The following is a 20,526-nucleotide window of genomic DNA, read 5'->3' as shown; positions in this document are numbered from 1 at the left end:
CATTGAAAATGAAAATCATGTCAGAATCCAACGTCAAATTGACGTCAATCTCCAACGTTGGACAGACATTGTATTGTGGTTGAAAATGAAAATCGGGTTGACGTCAGAAACCAACATTTTATTTCCAACCAAAATCCAACGTCTGTCCGACGTCGGATGGTGACGTCAATCTGACGTCGCCGGGGCTCTGACTGCAGCCAAAATCATGACTGACGTTACTACTTTCTAATCAAGGACCTTGACAGAAATGTAGTGGAGTAAAAAGTACAATATTTGTCTTTCAAATGTATGAAGGTAAAGTAAAAAGTTTCCAGAAAAAAAACACTCAAAAAGTGTACTTAAGTACAGTACTCAAGTAAATGTACTTTGTTACTGTCCACCTCTGGGTGCCACTGTTGTCAAATGTTAGTCTGGAGTCCTGTCAGTGATTTAGTACTTTTAGAGCATTTTAAATGTAAAAATGAACTTGAAAGTAGGTAAGGAGAAGTGTGAAGAGTAGAAAAAGTGACTTAAGTATGGATTGTTTTAAACAAATCATCCTTGATATAGGCCTATGACTATGACTTTTAGTTCCTTCTTTTCATAAAGTCTGGATATCAGAAAAATATCAAAGTATCTCTTAAAAGCCAGAGAAGCATCTTTACAAGATTTGAATCCTATTTCACCAAAAAATGCAATGAAGCATCTTAAAGCTTAAAGGATTACTAGGGCAGATGGTTAGTAATTATTTGACATCCATGGTCAGTCATAGATTAACTAGTGTGCCATCAGGACATGTGACATGTGAGAAACACAGCATTCATCAACAAACAAGTACAAAATTAGTGTTCCAATACTTAAAAAATGTAAAAGATGCAACAAACTCACTGAATGCAGCTGAAAACATTGGAAGCTGTTATTTGATTGTGTCTCTACACATCCTGTGGCTTCCCTGTGATTTATCAAACATTAATAAGGCATTCTACAGGAAGACAGACCATAGATGGGGGAAAAAGAAAAAGGAGCTGGATTGAATGCATATCCGTAAATACTGATATATATAAATCGTGACACTGTTACCACGGTTTCAGTGTTATGCAATGAGGAAACCTCCCTATAGCATCCTTCTAACACTTCCCACGCAGTCTAACAGGCTTTCTGCACTGAGATTGAAACCCACTGTGCTCATCCAAGTGAACAGAATGCATTCAACCGTACTGGTGTTGGGTCCACGTGCAATCTATAAACACCATCTGCTGCATCACGCTCTGTTTACACACACACGTTTATTCTGCTTTGGGGTGCTCGAGAAATTGTGAGGCATTATAAGTCAGCATGTTGATTTGAGTATATAAATATATAATGTGCCGTGCGCCTGCAGATTGTGGCTCTCTTTTCATTCTCTCAGCAGATATGGGACAGAGGCTCACATGCACATAGTCATGCCCTGATTCACCCTCGAGTGTCCCGAGAGAGTGAAATAGAGTGAGAGAGCGTGCACGAGTTACTGGAGAGATGAGATCGGGGATTTAAGAGTGCACAAAATTACATCCACACGTGCACTTCATGTTATGTAAGACCCTTGACTGCCTCACTGTATGCTGTAGGATAACAGCAGCAGTGAGCGGACAGGCAGAGCAGATGCTGTGTACACACACAAGGAAGCCTATGCTTAATACAGCAGGAGAAACAGAGAAGGAGCTGCCATTTTTAGGAGCTATGGGCATAAGCTTGGATGAACTAAGGTTGGATGAGCTTGGATATTCACAGACACCTTTAGGAAAAGAAGCTATTTGTGATATTCCTTCACCTGGCACTATGAATGGATTATAATCAGTGATGGTTAGCGTGCTACACGGAGTATTGTGATCACCTCAGGACATATCTACTCTTTGTGCTGCGGCCCCTGGGGGCCTTTGATCATGACTTCAGTGTGGTCTTTGTTGTGGGTTGTGTGTGGATTGACGGTGTGGTTTCCCCACACTCACGCAACCTCAGTGAGACCCAATCTGCTCATGACCACCTCTGATCCAACCACTGATGAGCAATCAGTCAATCCAGAACATCAGACTGAACCTACAGATCCACCCAGCAACAACACAGGTAAGAACAATTGACAGACAGACAGATAGATGGATGGATGGATGGATGGATGGATGGATGGATGGATGGATGGATGGATGGACGGACGGATGGATAGACAGACAGACAGACATACATTATGTGACCAATATAAATTGTTCTGCAACAGTACATGGTGTGTGGAGCTACAAAGACTGATTGTGTTATTCACGCAGCCTCAGTGAGACCCAATCTGCTCATGACCACCTCTGATCCAACCACTGATGAGCAATCAATCAATCCAGAACATCAGACTGAACCTACAGATCCACCCAGCAACAACACAGGTAAGAACAATTGACAGACAGACAGACAGATAGACAGATAGATAGATAGACAGATAGATAGACAGACAGACAGACAGACAGACAGACATTCTGTCAGGACTACTATTGTCAAAAACGATTGACAATAGCATACAGTTTGGATTGGCGGTATGGTTCTGTTCTGGGCAAGAACTCCCTGCGCATCCATGCAGCCTAGCATAGATAAGAGCAGGGAGAGCAGCAATAACCCCCCTTAGGGGAAACAGAACAGAACCAACATGAATATATTGCAGATTCCATTCATTCAAAAATTTGAATGTATAACATAATTTAGTCTGATTCAAAGGGGAATCAGAATGCCAAATCCTGACTGACAAGAGGAGGAGCTGGGGATGGAGGAGGGTAATTAGCTCCTGAGAAACGCGATAGCTGGTGATAATACTGAAGGAGATTATAATATATGAATGCTGTGATAAGCGTCGTATTCCTATATAGATGTGAGTCAGCTGATGCGAGCTTGGCTAAGGTGACCTGCCAGAACTGACACAACACTTGATTTATGTGACCAATATAAATTGTTCTGATACAGTACATGGTGTGTGGAGCTACAAAAACTTGTGGGTTGTGTGTGGACTGATTGTGTTATTCACGCAGCCTCAGTGAGACCCAATCTACTCATGACCACCTCTGATCCAACCACTGATGAGCAATCAGTCAATCCAGAACATCAGACTGAACCTACAGATCCAAGAAACAACACAGGTAAGAACAACTGACAGACAGACAGACAGACTGACTGACTGACTGACTGACTGACTGGATAGATAGATAGATAGATAGATAGATAGATAGATAGATAGATAGATAGATAGATAGATAGATAGATAGATAGATAGATATTAATATTAATTAATGGGGTTCAGATAACATATTTTGAGTTTCTATTTATTAAACCAATTTTTTTTTAAGTTAAACCAGCAATAACTTTTTTTACAGTATAGATATTGTATATAGTTTACTATTTATATATTGTTTTTGCACTAAGTATACTACTGTGTTTCTAAAAGTGGAGAAAATCTCATTTTTGTCAGAGACTACGTCTGGATGGGAATCAGAACGATGATCAAAACATAGACGGAGTAGATAGAGTCCATCAACACCCCAAAGCTTCACAGTCGGTAACCCTTCCTTGGTCGACACTTCATTCGGTCACGTTAGGCATTTTTGAACATATACGCTGTTTAATGTTTGATTATCGCGTTATTTTACATGTGCGTAACGTTAAGCAATCTTCTATCACTTGTTTCTTCTTCTACACCTGTGTTTTGATCCGAAAATTCTGTAGCCTACTCTTTCAAAAGATGCGTGAAAAAAGTGTTTAATAACCGACTCAACTACAAGCCAAGTTAACTTTGAATATATTAATTAATTATACTTTTAAGAATATCTCGATCAATAGATTCAACTATAGGCCAAATATACTTAATTATAAATAAATTTAATTATACTTAAAAATGCAATTTTAAGTATATTTCTGAGAAGTACATACAAAGTAGACTGAAAGTATACATTATTTTTTTATCTTAAAAGGAGTATACTAATAGCACACTTGAATAAACGTCTTTTTCATAAGGGTAGACAGACAGATACAGAAGGATGAATATAAATAGAGACAGATATTAATAGATGGATAAACAGATACGAATGGATAGACAGACAGATATATGGATAGACAGATACAATTGGGTAGATAAGACTTTTAGCACTTAATATATAATTTCTCCTGACCTGTGCTCAAAAAACTCTGACATGTCAGTGGATGGCCTAAGTGCACTTTCAAAGGTTTTTAATATTAGGAAAACTGTGGAATTAATCAATATTTGATAAAGGGCCTTATCTTTATTTAATCAGTTGCTTCTCCAGAAACATGGAGAAACTGGAGGGAGGAGTATTTGATAGTGAGCTGGGATCATGGGACAAGAAGCTGGATAGAGAAGACAGTCACTGATATGCCGGCACTGATTCAAAGCAACATATACTCACAGAACACCATGCAAATACAAGACAGACATTTACACATTAATGAAAATTCGCTGTGGTTTACCACAGGATACAAAGATGGGTGAGATGTCTCACTGCAAAGGAAACATGCAAGCAAGATGCATGAGGCAGAAAAAAAAAATCTATAACATATGCAAAACAACTGGAATGATACATTCATTCTCCACAGAAGGTTTCATTATGAGCCGTTTCATGTGTTAAGAGCACTGATCTATATAGAATGACATTATATAGATCAGTGGTTAAGAGTCAATTTACACAGTTTAACACATCACAGAATATTCAAAGTCTTTGCTCTCATCTCATCTATCTACATGTCTATTTGTCTGTCTGTGTTCCTACAGGGCTTGTGTGTATTTCTGTGCTTCCCCCACGACGGGGATCCTACTACGTGGAGCACGGCACAGGGGTGTCTGTGGGCTCTATGCTTGTGTTCTGGTGTAAGGAGGGCTACCAGCTGGTTGGCCATGAGAAAATCACATGCATCCTGCATGCAGGCGTCCCACGATGGAGCAGCTACCTGCCAGTCTGTGAGAGTAGGGCAGCCATTCAATGACCCTTTATGGAAAGAAATGTATCCTAATAATACTAATAAAAAAGCATAATTATTATTTTCATTGCCAACTTTGCTTATTTCCCCCAAATGTAAGCAAATATCTGAATTTAAAATCTGTAAGAACATTTCTTTCTAAAGAATATTTACAGTTTCTCTCAGTTTTAATATAACTGGCCATCATATCTGTTGAAACCAACACTATTTTTTTTTTCAGGTATCCCTCGGCCAAATGACCAGGGACTTCGCGTTGCTTTACTGGTGTCTGTAGTGAGCGGGGTCGTCATCTTCGTCATGACTGTGTGCTTCATCGTCTGCTGTTGTCAAGAGCGCATGAGCAAAAAGAAGGAAAAGCATCGGATGGGCAGAAGCAGGTCAGTCACTTTAATAATTAAAATAACCTTAAAGATCATTTTTTAAATTAAAATTCATCAAAATCATTCAAAAAGAGTGGTGTGTTTACAGCGCTTTTCACAATACATATCATTTCAAAGCAGCTTTACAGAAAGTGCATGAGTCCATATTACAATTTAGAGTGATCTGTTATCAGAGGTAACAGTCTAATTTATGTATTTCAGAAATGTACATATAAAAAAAATCACAGTTAGCTAAAAATGTATTCATTTAAACAATGTAATAATTTAATGCAGATACAATGAGCTCATTGAAGTAATGAATACTTGTTTGTTAACAAATGATTATGACATTTAGAAAATATAGCATTGGTACATGTTGATTCAGAGTTTGCATCATCTGATAAACAAAACAAATATATATTAGCTCCAGAAAGTAAGTGCATGGACACTTTGGCTACACTTAAAGATGAATGTATAATTGCATTACATATCAAATCAAGTGGCATTTATTTTAAATATAGAAAAAGATCTTTAAATCTTTTAAAAGCGTTTAAATAAAGGCAAAGTTAAGACTCAATTTCTGGACACTTTCTGGTTGTCAAACATTACTACCATCATTAATTAGCTTTTATAAACATGCCTTGCCTTATAAAAAAAACATTACTGCGGTGCATCTTGAGACAAAACAATGGCATTGACATATTTTAAGATATGTGGCCCTGGACGACAAAACCAGTCACAAAACTTGAATAAATAAGCTTTCCATTGATATACGGTTTGTTAGGATAGGACAATATTTGGCTGAGATACAACTATTTGAAAATCTGGAATCTGAGGGTGTAAAAAAATCGAAACATTGAGAAAATCGCCTTTAAAGTTGTCCATTTATGTTTGCAATTGTGCTGCATTCACTCACAAAAAGAAAATTTTATATATTTAAGATAAGAAATGTACAAAATATCTTCATAGAACATGATCTTTACTTATTTAGTATATCCTAATGTTTTTTGGCATAAAATAAAAATGGATAATTTTGACCCATACAATGTATTCTTGGCTATTGCCACAAATATACCTGTGCTACTTGTGACGGGTTTTGTGATCCAGGGTCACATTTCTCAGTGCAAGTTGCTTTCAGTTAAAACCATTTTAGTCTTTAGCCTTAACCCAGACAGGAACATAGTGTCGGCCCAGATCCGGCCCACATCTGGTACACATGGATGTCTAGATGTGGGCCGGATCTGGGCTGACACTATGTTGCTGTCTGGGAAGCGTTATCTGTAAAACCGGGGGATACTGTGTTTTAAAGTTATAATGATGCAATTTTTTTTACAATCATAATACTAAATTTGTTGGTACTGTCTTTGTTCACCTTTAGGAGAAGAGAAACACGGAGCTCTAGGACACGGAGGAGCCCGTCCTGGTTGGAGAGAGAGCAGCTAGACTGGGAGGCATTCCCTCCGCCTAAACTTTTCAGCCTGTCCCAGCGTCTTGACCGACCGCTGCCTCCTGGAAGTCCTGTTTATTCCGAGGTCATCAGAGCCTATGAGAACAGAGGGTATGAGAGGTAAGGAAAATCATTTCTCCCCACATAGACTCACAGTACACTTACAACAGGAATAGCCTCCCTTCTTGTCGTGCCTGTAAATGAATAGGCCTCTTACGTGTATTGAAACCCACAACCCTTGCCCACTCGCTACAACCACACCGCATTTTCTACTATTATGTAATATTTGGGAGGATGTGAAAAGCCATAAGACCTATAAGAAGTGCTTCAGTTTCTATGATTTTGTACTTTCTTTCTACACAGGAGTCAAGAGAGTCTGCTGAGAAGCCCCAATGCCACATACCCTACATACCACGCCAACAGCCAAATCTACCCAGCCCTTGTGTTCCAGAGGGTTCAAAACGAGCCAAACCCCTCCACTTCTTCAACCACCCCAGTTTACGTACAGATTTCTACACCTCCCAAAAACAAGACCCCACACGCTCCTTCCGCCACCCACCCATAGACATGCAACCATTAGTCGACTTTCTCATCAGCAGCACTGAATGTGGCCAAGACAATACAAACAACACTGCACAGATATAACTGGTCAGCGTAACCAGAAGCACTTTGATCTTTTTAATGTTGATGATATCTTTTAATATCTGCTATATTGTAAATATATCTTGACCTGGTTATTCTTGTCAAATCTGACAACTGATAGCACCATACCTAATAAGAAAATAGAAAATAAGAGCAAAATCTTTTTGTTTTGCACATAGTAGTTTGCTTGTGGTGGCTTATACCACCCATTTTCATAATATTATATTCATGATGTGTCGTAAAGAAGCGGTATGTACTCTTGATTAGAGTTTATAAATCTGTTAACTTAAAATCTATCTGTAAAATTTGCACTTTAAATGCACTGATTCATTTGTAATAAACTGTTGGGTCGATCTGTTTTCCTTTTGCCTTTAATTGAGTCCAGATGCCCTCGTCGATTTGGGTAAAATTTGCTAAATGTGTTTTTTCCGAAACCAGAAATGGAAAATCTCTCATTTTCATTGGGTTGTGGACAAAATGCGCTTAATGTACCAGCACAGAAATTCAAATAATTGTATTTAAATTGCATTGACAAAACAGAACAAGAACTGATATATTTAAGATCTGTCAAGAAGAGAGAAGGACAGCGAACGATAAAATTGAGCTCATAGCCTGAAAAGGTCAGTTTATATATCTCAGCATTTTTCAGTAACACTTTCACAACTTATTTTATTTGATCTTGTTTATACATTTAAATATATATTTATTATTTGTGTGTGTGTCTATAGACATTAAAAAATTTGGGTTCGGTAAGAGTTTTTATGAAAGAAATCATTACTTTTATTCAGGAAGGACGCCTTAAATTGATCTTGTTTAGAATGATTTCTGAAGGATCATGTGATACTGAAGACTTGAGTTCATTTTAAAATATATAAAAATTGAAAACAGTTATTTTAAATTGTAACAATATTTCACAATATTACTGAGTTTAATTGCATTTTTGCAATATATTTGCCTTGTTTTTGTAATTCAAGCAATTTTTTGTGTTTCTCTATAGTGCTCAATCAACATGACAAACTATGGGGTGCCGTTTGTAAAGCGGCTCACGCTGAAAATAACAGCAACATTTTGTCACATTTAGCTTCAAACAATGTTTAAAAAACTGGTATGAATTTTTGACGGTCACTTATAGCACATTTACAACAATATTTGTCAACGTAGAGATATTTTAAATAGTTAAATCTTAATATTAAATGTTACACCTAAATGTTAAATCTAAATGCTAAATCTAAATCTAAAACTAAATGTTAAATCTAAATGTTAAATATAAATGTTAAATCTAAATATTAAATCTAAATCTAAATATTAAATCTAAATGTTAAATCTAAATGTTAAATCTAAATGTTAAATCTAAATGTTAAATCTAAATCTAAATATTAAATCTAAATCTAAATGTTAAATCTAAATCTAAATGTTAAATCTAAATCTAAATGTTAAATCTAAATATTAAATCTAAATCTAAATGTTAAATCTAAATGTTAAATCTAAATCTAAATGTTAAATCTAAATCTAAATGTTAAATCTAAATGTTAAATCTAAATCTAAATGTTAAATCTAAATGTTAAATCTAAATCTAAATGTTAAATCTAAATCTAAATGTTAAATCTAAATGTTAAATCTAAATCTAAATGTTAAATCTAAATCTAAATGTTGAATCTAAATCCGATTACCGCCATTTTGAATTTGCATATTTGTTAAATATTTAGTTTCACCTGAAACATTTAGATTCAACATTTAGATTTAGATTTAGATTTAACATTTAGATTTAGATTTAACATTTAGATTTAACATTTAGATTTAGATTTAACATTTAGATTTAACATTTAGATTTAGATTTAGATTTAATATTTAGATTTAACATTTAGATTAAGATTTAGATTTAATATTTAGATTTAACATTAAGATTTAGATTTAAATTTAGCATTTAGATTTAGATTTAGATTTAACATTTAGATTTAACATTTAGATTTAATATTTAGATTTAATATTTAGATTTAACATTAAGATTTAGATTTAACATTTAGATTTAATATTTAGATTTAACATTTAGATTTAGATTTAATATTTAGATTTAACATTTAGATTTAGATTTAATATTTAGATTTAACATTTAGATTAAGATTTAGATTTAATATTTAGATTTAACATTAAGATTTAGATTTAGATTTAACATTTAGATTTAACATTTAGATTTAGATTTATCATTTAGATTTAACATTTAGATTTAGATTTAACATTTAGATTTAGATTTAACATTTAGATTTAACATTTAACATTTAACATTTAGGTGTAACATTTAATATTTAGGTGTAACATTTAATATTTAAATTTAACTATTTAAAATATTTCTAAGTTGACAAATATTGTTGTAAATGTGGTATAAAAAGTGACCGTCAAAAATTCATACCAGTTTTTTAAACATTGTTTGAAGCTAAATGTGACAAAATGTTGCTGTTATTTTCAGTGTGAGCCGCTTTACAAACGGCGCCCCATAACAAACAACATATCAAATGAAACCAATACACACGCAATCTACAGTAATACAAGCAATATTCTGTTGTTGTTTGTTACCATTGTGGATAAGTGCAATGAAAACGATTATTCCTGTGTTCGCTTGCCACTGGAAATCCTAACTCTCGTGGTGGGTCTCCCAACTAATTTGGCTCTACTATGGCTGCTGGTGAGGGGTGAGAAAGCTTTGTCACCTTCTGAAGTTTCGGGGCTCAATCTTGCCGTGCTGAACATACTCTACTGTGTCAGTCTTCCTCTTTTTATGTACAATTCTCTGAATCAACCCACTGGAACGCTTCTCATGGTTTCTGAGGCCATCTCTATCCTCAACATAACCGGCTGTCCTCTCTTCTTGACCAGTATGTGTGTGGAGCGCTACTTTGCCGCAGCACATGCAGTCCTCTACATGAAACTAGGGAGTAAATGGGAGCATCGTGTTTTCTGCTCGGCTGTAATCTGGATCTTAACTTTAGGCATTGCACTGATTGCCTACCAAGAAAGGCTTCCTAAAATAGCTCTGTACTTGTCAATCATCCTTGATGTTTCCTTACTGATAATGCTTGCATGTCTAATGGGCATTGTGTGTGCACTCTCCAAAAAAGGTCCAGGTGAATGGCAAACTGGTGGAAGTGGTGGCTCATCCATAAAAAACAGAGCACTTAAGAACACCTTATTGATTCTAATCCCAACGGCTGTAATCTACGCACCTCTCCTGGCTATAGCCCCTTACCTGCTCACACTTAAGAATAAAGAAGTAGGTGACTCAGACTGTTTGCTCTTGAATCTGATGAATGCCTTTCCCGGTCTTGGGGCCTGTATCGGGCCTGTGTTTTACATGTCCCGTGCAAAACAGCTACCCTGCTGGAAGAAGATTGCTGAAAAAGAACAAACAACTACTCAAGAGCAACAGCATCCCAAGTGAAGTTTCCTTTATGACTTATTCATCTGATATATGACATGGAGACATAAAAAAAAAGTCTTATAAAATGATTAACTAAATTATTTAATCTTTAAATACTGTAAATTGCTTGTGGCTTTTAGTTATTACTGATATAAAAATGTATAAACATGATTACGTAAAATGATCATTATAGTCGATAATATTCAGAATATTGTTACTTGGTGACAATAAAAATCTTACTGTCCTTTTGTTTTTTCAGACAAAACTCATAGAAACCTTTTTGCAATGAATTAGTCTAGGCTACTTTTTCCTTTGTATTAGTAGTAAGTTTGTTAGTATGCAATTTTATTTTAATTTATAATAATCATATGCACTACTTTAACGACAAGGCAATGTAGCGTTTGTGGGAAATAAACGAATAAAGAATACCAGTCACAGCAGCAATCGTTCTCCCCTCCACCATGTTTAAAGTTTGTGGCCCGCCCATCTTGGGAACTTGGGTATCAAAATTATCCCCGAACTTCCCAGTGGTAAATATGACTTGAGAGGGCTTTCATGTCCAATTTTTAACTAGGAAACTCGTATTTACGATAATTCCCGAAAGCACATGAAGGCAGCATTAGATCCGCGCATTAGGTCTTAAAGTGACAGCAGCCTAATATTCCTGCTGCTGTCTGTCATTAATGTTAATCAAACAACAAAAGACAAAATCACTTACTGATCTTGACCTAATAACTATAGCTTTAAGCAAGGATTAATCTATAATTAGATATTCGGTGAAGACTATGTAGTGTTACTTTACATTTGATTATACTACTACATGAATAGCCTAATATTGAACTGAACTGTTAGCAGGGTTCCCACACCTTGGTTAACTTCAAATTCAAGGACCTTTCAAGGACTTTCCAGGTCCAATACCCTCAAATTCAAGGACTTAATGTGGGGACACATTTGTTGTGTCCAACAACAAACGTTAGCATAGTAGTTGCACGCGTGAATGTCATGGCAACCTACAACACAAAGTACCTCACGCAGGAAACACAACATAACGCCTAAATGCGCGTAACTAACGTAAATCGAGAATGCATAGGCCACGAAGTGTTGGCGAAATCACATTAGCAGGGAATAATATGGATTTTTTTCCAGAAAATGTTTTGCACAAAATAAATTCAAGCACTTTCAAGGACCTGTATCTATTTATGTTTATTTTCAAAAACTTTCCAGGGCCTTGCATTTTTTTTCTCAGATTCACAAACTTTCAAGGATTTCAAGGACCCGTGGGAACCCTATGTTAGACCTATACCTGAAAATCTTAAAGCCCTGTTTATTTCATTTGTTTCATCTTTGTATATTGTATTTATTTGTGTTATTGCATGTAATTTGCATCAACAATGATCTTGCATGCCCCTCAGCAAATGTGCAGATGCCCCTGATATATGTAATATTTAGTATGATGTATAATATTTATAAATGTTCATTTATTGTGGGCCTGTATTAGCCTCATTTGAAGCATATTTGTATATTATACACAGTGAAAATAACCTGTACTTGACCAAACTTTGGATAGTGTGGTGAATGTTTAAATGGTTGTCAATGAATATGGGACGCTTAATATAATTTTGGCTTTAATAAGATTTTCCCAATTAATAGGGAAGAATAAACCTGGTGTCCTCCATGGTTCCTGTTTTTTTCTGACAACAAAGCATTTGAATGCAACAAGATAATCTCAATTTAAGAAGTGGGAAGTGGGAAATTTCTGATAGCACGTGAAGGCAGCATAATTTACTGACACACTGACAGTACCAAAATGCCTTGTTTGTTTCTATGGGCTGCCTTCACGTGCTATTGGACATTTCCTTGTGAAGTCGTGATTCCGAGCTTGTTGTCAGAAAGAACAGGAACCATGGAGGACATAGACCTACATGCTCTAAAATCATTCGTGCAGTCACCTCTTTATTATTTTCGTTAGTTTTACCACCACCAACTCCAGTCCTCGTGACCCACTGCTCTGCACATTTTGTATGTCTCCCTTATTTAACAAACCTGAACCAGATCATCAGCTCATTAGGAGAGACTCCATGAACTGAACTGAGTGTGTCAGATAAGAGAGACATACAAAATGTGCAGAGCAGTGAGTCACGAGGACTGGAGTTGAGAACCACTGTTGTAAAGGTTCAATATGGTTTAAATGTTAAATAAAAGAGGATACATTTATGCTAAATTTAGCTCGAATTTATAATATTCAAGACATGTAATTAAAATCGAACAAAAATATTTTCAGAACAGTTGAAAGCTGTGCATATGATCCCTAATAATAAATCTGAGGACAACTTCATAAAAATGAAAGCAGCAAAACGTCCGTGTACGTCACAAGGAAACTGCTGTTCGTGACGTGCGTACGACGTACAACTCCAACACACTCCGGAGGACAGAAGTTTCCCGGTCAGTTTTTTTTCTGTTAAGATATGATTGCGACCACATTGCTTTGACATTCATTCGGCAGATTATATGCTGTCCGATAACAGAATCATATCAAAGTTATGTGCATTTTGCATTCAGATTTAATGTTAGAGTAACTATGATCACTGACGTCGTGTAAAGTTTCAGCTGTAGCTTCAGTTTACAAGCTGGAACAGTGCAGTTAAAAGTCTTGTTAAATTCACATTATTTGTTTTGGTTTGATTAAGTGTTTTACATAATTGCACTAATTTAGATTTACAAAATCTCTTTATCCAAACAGCAAAAGTCAGTGGTTGTTTTACATGATGGAAGGTGATTCACCTTCAATAACACGTAGCGATGAATATCTACTGCTTGAAACATACTGCCAGAAGAGAAAGCCAAGCACCAGCCTGGGACAACGTGTCCGTGTGTGCAGTCTGGGGGCACAAACAGGTCAGACCAGAGAGAGATACCGTACTTGATAACTTTGTTTCTCTTTCAGAGATTCTTATAACATGTATTGTCATTTGAATGACATTGTCTGTAAAAACAGGTGGTGAGAAATATGGAAATGTGGCTGAAAAACTGACCCGGATTGTAGACAGCGGACTTCTTGATGACGATGGATTTGAGGCAGATTCTGGTAAAGTGTAGGCTACTATTATACACATTCACTTCTTACATCGCCATACAAGTCATCGAAATAGAATCTTGCATAACACTATTAATTATCTAAACTGTAATTGTGCTATGTCCTTGTTTTTATAAAAGAGAACACAGATGTTATAGAGCAGATTGTCGAATTACTGAAGAAATCAGGGGATGACTTAAATGAGAAGGTAATCATCATTATCTCTTTATAATCTGTAGTCTAACTGTTCAGTTTGTAGTTATAAAGTCTTGTTACGTTCTTAAATGTCCCATTTGCCTTCTCAGATTGAGAAGAACCATGTGCTTTTAGGATACCTGCAGAGTAGTTTCTCTTACGACTTTTTTGAAAAACTGACCTCAGCCTTCATCAAAAGTGTGGTACCAGTATTTCCTCAGAGCAGAAACAAACATGAGCAGATCGCCCTGACCTTTGAGGTCACCAGCAGACTCGGAGCCCTGGACCTTCACCCCATGAACAGGGTCATGGGATTCGGAGCTCAGTACCTGCAAAATAACTTCACTCCCTGGGTTAAACAGCACGGTGGTTGGGTGAGAGTTTATGCACCATTTACATTTAATTACAATTTCCACAAAGCCTATTGTTGAAAAGTATTGTTACAAGTAAACATGTTTACTAGAAATGAATGCAGCTTACTAAATCAAATAATTACAATAACGTGCAATATACTAAATACGTCACATCTTATTCACTACAGGAGAAAGCCTTTGATGACAATGACGAGGTCCATTGACAAGTTCGACTGTGAAATGGATTGTTATTATATAATAAAATATGAATGATTTTTTGTTTACTTTTTATATTTAAATGTGTATATTCTCGGTATTGACTATGTACTTGCAAATTAATATACATTTATTGTAAAATAACATTGTGTTAGTGAATTAAATGTGTCCTTACCACATTGCTGCACACTTTTAAAATGCAAACCAAAATATAATGCTAAAATATAATGCTTTATTGATTGAGAAGTTTGCTTTGTTGGCAACAAATAAAGCAAGCACCACAAACATACAAATACAGTATGGCATTGGAATCAGAACAGTGCTTAGTTATTTTTATTATATGTACGTATCAACTTCATTCACTTGCTGCATACAGCAATATGAAGTTTAAATGAAATGCAAATCTGTTATAATTCTGTCTTAAGCACAGCATTAGGCACAAAGAGGCAAAGACGAGATGAATACTAAATCTGTTCATTTTCTTTGTCGTTCCTTTAGTGCAGGGGTGTCCAAACTCAGTCCTGGAGGGCCACTGTCCTGTCCAATTAAACACACCTGAACCAGATAATCAGACCTTGTTTATCTGGTTCAGGTGTGTTTAATTGGGGTTGGAGCTAAACTCTGCAGGACAGTGGCCCTCCAGGACTGAGTTTGGACACCCCTGCTTTAGTGTCTTAATACATTGTAGCGATGATCAGTTTTGATTGCTATATGATGATTATGCATACAATATTTCACACCTTTGGAATAGTTAACTTGAAAATGAAAATTATGTCATAATTTACTCACCCTCAAGTTGTTTCAAACCTGTATGAATTTCTTTCTTCTGATGAACACAAGGAAAGATATTTTGAAGAATGTCAGTAACCAGACAGTTGATGGACCCCATTGACTTTCATAGTAGGGGGGAAAAAAAATACTATGGAAGTCAATGGGGTCCATTAACTGTTTGGTTACAGACATTCTTTAAAATATCTTCTTTTGTGTTCAGCAGAAGAAAGAAATTCATACAGGTTTGAAATAACTTGAGGGTGAGTAAATTATGACAGAATTTTCATTTTTAAGTTAACTATTCCTTTAATTTATGTGACATATATCCTTATGACAAGGCAAGACTAATGAATGTTTAGCCCAGATAAATCAACATCACTGCAAATGTTACAGTATTAATGTAAATTGAATTTAACCATGTAAATCAGTTGTATTTGTAGTCTACAACGAAGCACTGGTGACACTGTTTGTCTAGATACCAAGGTATGTGTTCATTTTCCCCAAGGCATCACAGACGGTGGTCAGGTCGCTGCGTAGATCTTGAACCACGTTCTCGATGCTCCTGGTGTCCTTCAATAAATCAATGCTCTGGGTGTATGGGTTGTAGTAGACCGAAAAAGGCCTCTTTATTGTTTTAGCAAATTCCCTGTTTAGAAGGAAAAATGTATTAAATTGATATATGTATGACATCCATTTATGTGATTAAATTGACAGAGCAAATGTGTCTCTTTTATACATATAGTTTTAGATTGTTGTCATGACTGAGTGGATATATATTCTACCTCATTTTCTCTTTTGCCTCTTCAAAACTCTCAGAGACAAAATAAACATCTTGAAATGTTGTAATGAGGCACTCCTGGTAGCATGTGGTTTTGGGATCAAACATCTTCACTTTTGCTTTTTCAGAAAGCGCATGCTGCATAATCAAAGAGGATTATACATTTAGTTAACTATTAACTTGACATTTGAATACTTGACGTGTTTATGTATGGTTAACGAAGGGCTTCTTACCCTCAACTCTCCAATAGAAGACAGTAGACCTGCTCCATATGCCCTTAACTGACCATCCTGTTTGCACAGCCCAAACTCAATTGTGAAGAAATAGCACTGGAAGAAAAAAGCACAGTGGTTTATTTCATAATAAACATGTTGTCTTGTACATTTCAAAGGTGTGGAAGCAAGATTATCTACAAGTTCCTTCAGACCCTTATGAGATGTACACACTCATATTGAGACTTCCAAAAACTTTATACCCAGATCTGATTGTGTCTCAAAGTCTGCCATACAGAGCCACTGATAGGATTTCAATGCAAATGCATGCGACTCAACACCATAGATCAAACTTTACGCCACGAAAAAACTTCAGTGACCTTTTTATTTCCATATCTAGTTAGGAACCTGCCAGTCAAGTTCCGTATGACATTTAAGAATTCAATAAGCTGCTGTCACACTTACTGTTGCCAGCTTCTGCACGTCCTCATCTGAAGAGCCTAGAGATGCAAGGCCAATCTCCTGAGAAAACTGAGCAAACTTGGGATCGGCCAGGAGTGGTACATGACCCAGAAGTTCATGACAGGTGTCTCTGAGGACATGAAAACAGTTAACAGGGTAGAAGTGATGCAAAATACAAAACACAAAATAAAAGTGTGGGGCTTTTGCTCACGGTTCTGGTGTGTAGAGAGGGTCTGTGCTGTGACGTATATACTGAGTGCAATTAAACACTCGATAAGCCAGGCCGGCCAGGAAGTCTCGTGGTGACAGATATCCAGCCACAGGTCGTACGGTAAACCCTGACCTCTCTGCAAAGGCCACAACCCAATGACTTTCTTTGTCATAGAATGAGTGGAATTAATAATGCAAGAAGAAAGCAGTTTTTTTTCTCTTTTACCTCGTAAGAACAGAGACACGTCTTCCAGCTGTGGGATGTTGTCCTCTCTGTACCCACAATGCTTTGTGAGAAGAGGGAGGTTTTTCAAGTACTCGCGGCAGGCATGAGTTGGATAGAGTTTTGTAAGTTCTCTGAAAACGACTCCCCATGTCTTCACTTCCTCTGGTGTGTACTCTATTCGTGGGATGGGCTGCCCACTGTTACACAAAAGACATTCGGATTCATTTTAAGCAAGAAAAGGGAAACAAATGGACTGTAATTTCAGTTAGTCAACTACTACTCCATTTATGTAATTGTACACTGCCCGGCTGTTTGGATTTACCAAGATCCAGACCAAGATCTTGACCAAAAATGTATGCACCTCTTGATGGAAATAAATGTTGTGATGTTATTGGTCAAGATCTTATATTGACAATGCAAGAATCAAGCACTCTGTAAAGTCGACTACAGCACATCCAAAAAACTTTCAATTAATTTAAGGTCTGGACTCCAATTCTGGAGGTCCAATTCATGAGTGAAAATGATTCTTCATGCTCCCTCCCAACCATTCTTTCACAATTTGAGCCTGATGAATCTTGGTTTTGTAATCCTGGAATATGGCCATGGTGTGTCTTCCTAAGAAATGAAAAGCTACACACTAGAATTGTTGCCAAACAAATGACATGCTAGAAATATAATAATCGCTGCAATAATGATCCAATCATTGATTCTTAAGCTTTGCCTATTTAAATCCAAACAGCAACTTTTTTTTTTTTTTGTCCGGGCAGTGTATTAGCCTATGCATCTATTTTTAGTGTTGTTAGTGCCATGCTCTAATAATTGAGCTTCAAGAACCCAATAGCAAAATCAACTACAAAAGAATATAAACTATTATAATCTATACTAACAATTTATAGTTCATTGCAACCTCCACAAAGTACTTCCTCCTCTGCCGATACACCTTGTCTTTGAATCCCTGCAATAGAGAACAGAGAATAACTTTACTATAAGGTTCAATTTGTTAACATTAGTTAAAGTCGGCATGAAACGGAAGTTGCGATAGTCTTTTCTTCCCTATTATTATGTATATCCAAGTGAAACTGCTTCTTAAACAAAACAAAAAAAAATTAGGGCGGGACTTGATTTTGTCCATCGGACTTTGATTGGATCATGGGAGTGACAGATTGTCCCGCCCTCACGCCGAAAAACGTGTCATCAGCGAAGAGCTGTCGTTTGAGGGCACATGATTAAGAAAAAAAAAAAGATGTGCACAGATAAATAATTTATAATAAACACTGCAATATTCAATAAAAAATTATAAATATACTATTATTCATTGTTAACCCATTTTAATCAACTTTAAATATTAATGTATTAGTCTATCTAGAAATTCACATTAACCATGATTAATTAATGCTGTAAAAGTATTGTTCACTCCACCATTGGGCTACAAAACATTTAACAGATTTACTTACCGGATGGTCAGCATCCAGTTCTGAGCCGTACATTAGCACTCTATGCGAACACTGGTCCAGCTCTGAGATCTTTTGGGGAAACCATGGTATTCCTTCCCCATCTGCCAATCCTCCCAAAACACACACACAGTCCAAACAGTCTGGAATAAAGAGTCAGGTGAATCAGTAGCAATATCACAGTCAAAATCCCAATTACACTGGCAATTCTTTCACAGAGAACTTACCGGTCTCTGCAGACCACACTTGTTGAGGTGTGTTATATGAGACAATGTTGACGTGGTCTTTCAGGTGCTGCACCAGCTCATTGAACTCTTTTTTTGTGCAGTTGCACTCTGCATATATCTCCACCTCATTGGTGACTCTCTTGGATCTGCGAGACTCAATGTGGGCCAAATTCACATGTTTCTCCTTTAAACATACAGCAAACAGAACAGCAGGATGTCACTTTGGTTTCATTTTCACTGTCTTAATCAAAACGTATTATTATTACACAAGTACTATGCATATTAAAGTGTACTATTAATCTACCCCACCAAAGGATGAGGTGTTTACTAACCTGAAAGAGTCTTAGCGCTTTCACCAGACAGCCCACTTCATTCTTCAGAGAGAAAATCACTGCTAATTTCCCAAGGTCATAGGTGGATTTCTGTTCCTCTTTGTCAGGTCTTTCATCTATCCGATTAAAGGATGTCCTGCGGAGCTGCTTGGAGGTGTTGTTTAGTGAATATAAAACTCTTAAGATGCAGAAATGGGTTAAGATAAAAGCTTTTTTTATAAGTAATTTAAGTAGTTTAAATGAACTAGAGTGGTAATTAAGAGTGGTAATTAACAAACTCAAAAGAAGACAATTTGAGCGACTTCTATTTTTTTGTCAAGAAAACATTAAATTGGATTTGCCTCTACATCCAGAATAACCAACAGACACTAAGTTTTCCAGTGTAAATTTATGCAAGTAACTAGTAAAAAAGACTACAGCAATTTAATATTTATTTGAAGAAAAAAAAAAAACATTTAAAATTTATTTTGAAATCACGGTTCATTATAAACAAATAGTATGGCAATTTGACTATATAAAATGTGGCGCCCAAAATAGGGTCTATCAAACTGTTCAGTACCCACCATTGAGGCTGCAAGGTGTTGCTGGTCATACATTGCTGAATCCAAAGATAGTCCTCGCCGAGCCCAGTATTTGCTGGAGAACATCATCATAGCAGGTTGCATCTTCGGAACTACATCTTGACCCCTCTTCCTAAGTAGCCCAATAGGTGATTTAGGGGCTGTCTGCGGCCCCTTCGCATTGGCTTGTAGTTCAGAGGACATAGTTACTGTCTCTTGAGATGTCTTCTTTCCCTGCATTTCCTATGGCGGAGGTACTATTGTCTCAGGCGATTTTTCTTTAAGCTGTCCCTTGGAGATCACAGGGAGCACTTTGCATGTGCCACAGTACCTGACACTCCTCCCCTGTCAGTATCAGAGCTGGGATTATATACTGTGACGAATGACGTTGAGTCATTGCACAGCCTGTTGACTCTCGCACAGGGTAGGCTATCACTCATATTGGCTTTTGAGGGGATGGCTCTTCCATTAGGAAATGTCGGCTCGTCCCAAGACCTGATTGAAGTGGATAAGCTCATCTCACCCTCTAGGAGAAATGAATCTAGAGCAAAGTCATCAAGATTTCAAGATCCACGTAAATGTGGCTTCGTTTTACAGATGTGAAGGAGAAGAGGGGGAGGACA

The 20,526-nt window shown here is 36.6% G+C and overlaps 3 protein-coding genes across 3 annotated transcripts; 2 read left to right on the top strand and 1 right to left on the bottom strand.

The window, feature by feature from the left end:
* Positions 1 to 1,485: 1,485 nt before the first annotated feature.
* LOC311290783 (uncharacterized protein) lies at positions 1,486 to 7,784 on the top strand. Its single transcript, XM_084409485.1, has 7 exons — positions 1,486 to 2,082; positions 2,277 to 2,387; positions 3,021 to 3,128; positions 4,772 to 4,963; positions 5,198 to 5,354; positions 6,715 to 6,903; positions 7,147 to 7,784. Exons 1-7 carry the CDS (start codon positions 1,902 to 1,904, stop codon positions 7,346 to 7,348), a joined length of 1,140 nt encoding a protein of 379 aa, XP_084265611.1. The 5' UTR covers positions 1,486 to 1,901; the 3' UTR covers positions 7,349 to 7,784.
* A 5,401-nt stretch (positions 7,785 to 13,185) lies between these two features.
* On the top strand, positions 13,186 to 15,016 carry LOC311290609 (apoptosis facilitator Bcl-2-like protein 14). The gene is made up of 6 exons (XM_084409202.1): positions 13,186 to 13,279; positions 13,578 to 13,732; positions 13,833 to 13,922; positions 14,051 to 14,118; positions 14,216 to 14,479; positions 14,647 to 15,016. Exons 2-6 carry the CDS (start codon positions 13,600 to 13,602, stop codon positions 14,680 to 14,682), a joined length of 591 nt encoding a protein of 196 aa, XP_084265328.1. The 5' UTR covers positions 13,186 to 13,279; positions 13,578 to 13,599; the 3' UTR covers positions 14,683 to 15,016.
* Positions 14,888 to 20,271, bottom strand: tph2 (tryptophan hydroxylase 2 (tryptophan 5-monooxygenase)). Its single transcript, XM_084409201.1, has 12 exons — positions 19,907 to 20,271; positions 19,344 to 19,487; positions 19,012 to 19,195; positions 18,788 to 18,927; positions 18,221 to 18,288; positions 17,334 to 17,530; positions 17,109 to 17,244; positions 16,901 to 17,027; positions 16,457 to 16,552; positions 16,228 to 16,361; positions 15,334 to 16,091; positions 14,888 to 15,166 (listed from the first exon to the last, which is right to left on the bottom strand). Exons 1-11 carry the CDS (start codon positions 20,141 to 20,143, stop codon positions 15,917 to 15,919), a joined length of 1,638 nt encoding a protein of 545 aa, XP_084265327.1. The 5' UTR covers positions 20,144 to 20,271; the 3' UTR covers positions 14,888 to 15,166; positions 15,334 to 15,916.
* Positions 20,272 to 20,526: the final 255 nt, after the last annotated feature.

This window comes from Rutilus rutilus (genome assembly GCF_951802725.1).
Source record: "Rutilus rutilus genome assembly, chromosome: 5".
Lineage (NCBI taxonomy): Eukaryota > Metazoa > Chordata > Actinopteri > Cypriniformes > Leuciscidae > Rutilus > Rutilus rutilus.
This window is presented reverse-complemented; position numbering and strand designations above follow the sequence as displayed.

Bases quoted from the DNA above. Each gene is read 5' to 3' on its own strand.
- LOC311290783 (XM_084409485.1), top strand. From the start codon at position 1,902: ATGACTTCAGTGTGGTCTTTGTTGTGGGTTGTGTGTGGATTGACGGTG. The intron at 2,388-3,020 runs GTAAGAACAATT...TTATTCACGCAG, and splicing joins TCCACCCAGCAACAACACAG to CCTCAGTGAGACCCAATCTA. The intron at 6,904-7,146 runs GTAAGGAAAATC...CTTTCTACACAG, and splicing joins GAGAACAGAGGGTATGAGAG to GAGTCAAGAGAGTCTGCTGA.
- tph2 (XM_084409201.1), bottom strand. From the start codon at position 20,143: ATGCAGGGAAAGAAGACATCTCAAGAGACAGTAACTATGTCCTCTGAA. The intron at 18,289-18,787 runs GTAAGTAAATCT...TCTCTATTGCAG, and splicing joins AACTGGATGCTGACCATCCG to GGATTCAAAGACAAGGTGTA. The intron at 17,245-17,333 runs GTAAAAGAGAAA...TGGCCTTTGCAG, and splicing joins CGTGTCTCTGTTCTTACGAG to AGAGGTCAGGGTTTACCGTA.
- LOC311290609 (XM_084409202.1), top strand. From the start codon at position 13,600: ATGATGGAAGGTGATTCACCTTCAATAACACGTAGCGATGAATATCTA. The intron at 13,923-14,050 runs GTAAAGTGTAGG...TTTTTATAAAAG, and splicing joins TGGATTTGAGGCAGATTCTG to AGAACACAGATGTTATAGAG. The intron at 14,119-14,215 runs GTAATCATCATT...TTGCCTTCTCAG, and splicing joins GGGATGACTTAAATGAGAAG to ATTGAGAAGAACCATGTGCT.